The sequence below is a fragment of the Blastocystis sp. subtype 4 genome, assembly GCF_000743755.1.
Source record: "Blastocystis sp. subtype 4 strain WR1 chromosome Unknown seqid_1163, whole genome shotgun sequence".
In the NCBI taxonomy this organism is placed as follows: Eukaryota; class Bigyra; order Opalinata; family Blastocystidae; genus Blastocystis; species Blastocystis sp. subtype 4.
Window position 1 is genome coordinate 1 of NW_014568384.1, and position 637 is coordinate 637.

At 36.4% G+C, this 637-nt stretch overlaps 1 protein-coding gene across 1 annotated transcript; it reads left to right on the forward strand.

Annotated features, from left to right (window-relative positions):
• Nucleotides 1-61: 61 nt before the first annotated feature.
• JH06_5820 (hypothetical protein) lies at nt 62-637 on the forward strand (the record flags this gene model as incomplete). Its single annotated transcript, XM_014669126.1, has 5 exons — nt 62-142; nt 173-223; nt 282-380; nt 409-461; nt 492-637. Coding segments are annotated over 5 exons (430 nt in total), but the record flags the coding sequence as incomplete, so codon positions are not given.

The following is a 637-nucleotide window of genomic DNA, read 5'->3' on the forward strand; positions in this document are numbered from 1 at the left end:
AGTTGATGTTGATAGCTGGTTAATGTTTCAAATTCGTTCTTTGGGATTTGCATTAATATTGATGGGTGTAAACTATTTGATATTCAAAGAACGTGAATTAGGTGAAAAGGCAAGTGAAGTGGAGAGATATGTGAATGAAGCTGTGAGAATAAGATGAAGGAATGATGAATAGTACATTTTGCCTGATGATAGTACGATTCGTTCAGAATATGATCGTGATATTGTATTTCTTCATTCTATTCATGTTCAAGTGATTTTTGAAATGATTCTATGATGAATAGCCACATCCTAGTTATGGACTTCGTGAAGAAGAGTTCGATTTATCGTTTGGAAAGCAATTACATGTATATCGTGTGACAGAATATTGTCAATGGCACGAAGTATGAAAGTGGATAGACTTTGAAGTAGAATCGTTTGTCAAATGGAAGTCTTGTTTATGAAAAGCGTTGGTCTGATCATCTGTATTGGGTTTATTGAAGACTAAGATGTAGGATTCCTTCAGATGGGTTCATGGATGAAGAATCTCATCATAATATCATTCGTGATCCCTTCCCTAGTCGTGTACGAACTCCTCGTCGAATCCTTATCGGTTCGTTTGTTGTGGATCCTCCGTTCTTTCAGAATGTGGTAGGGTTTC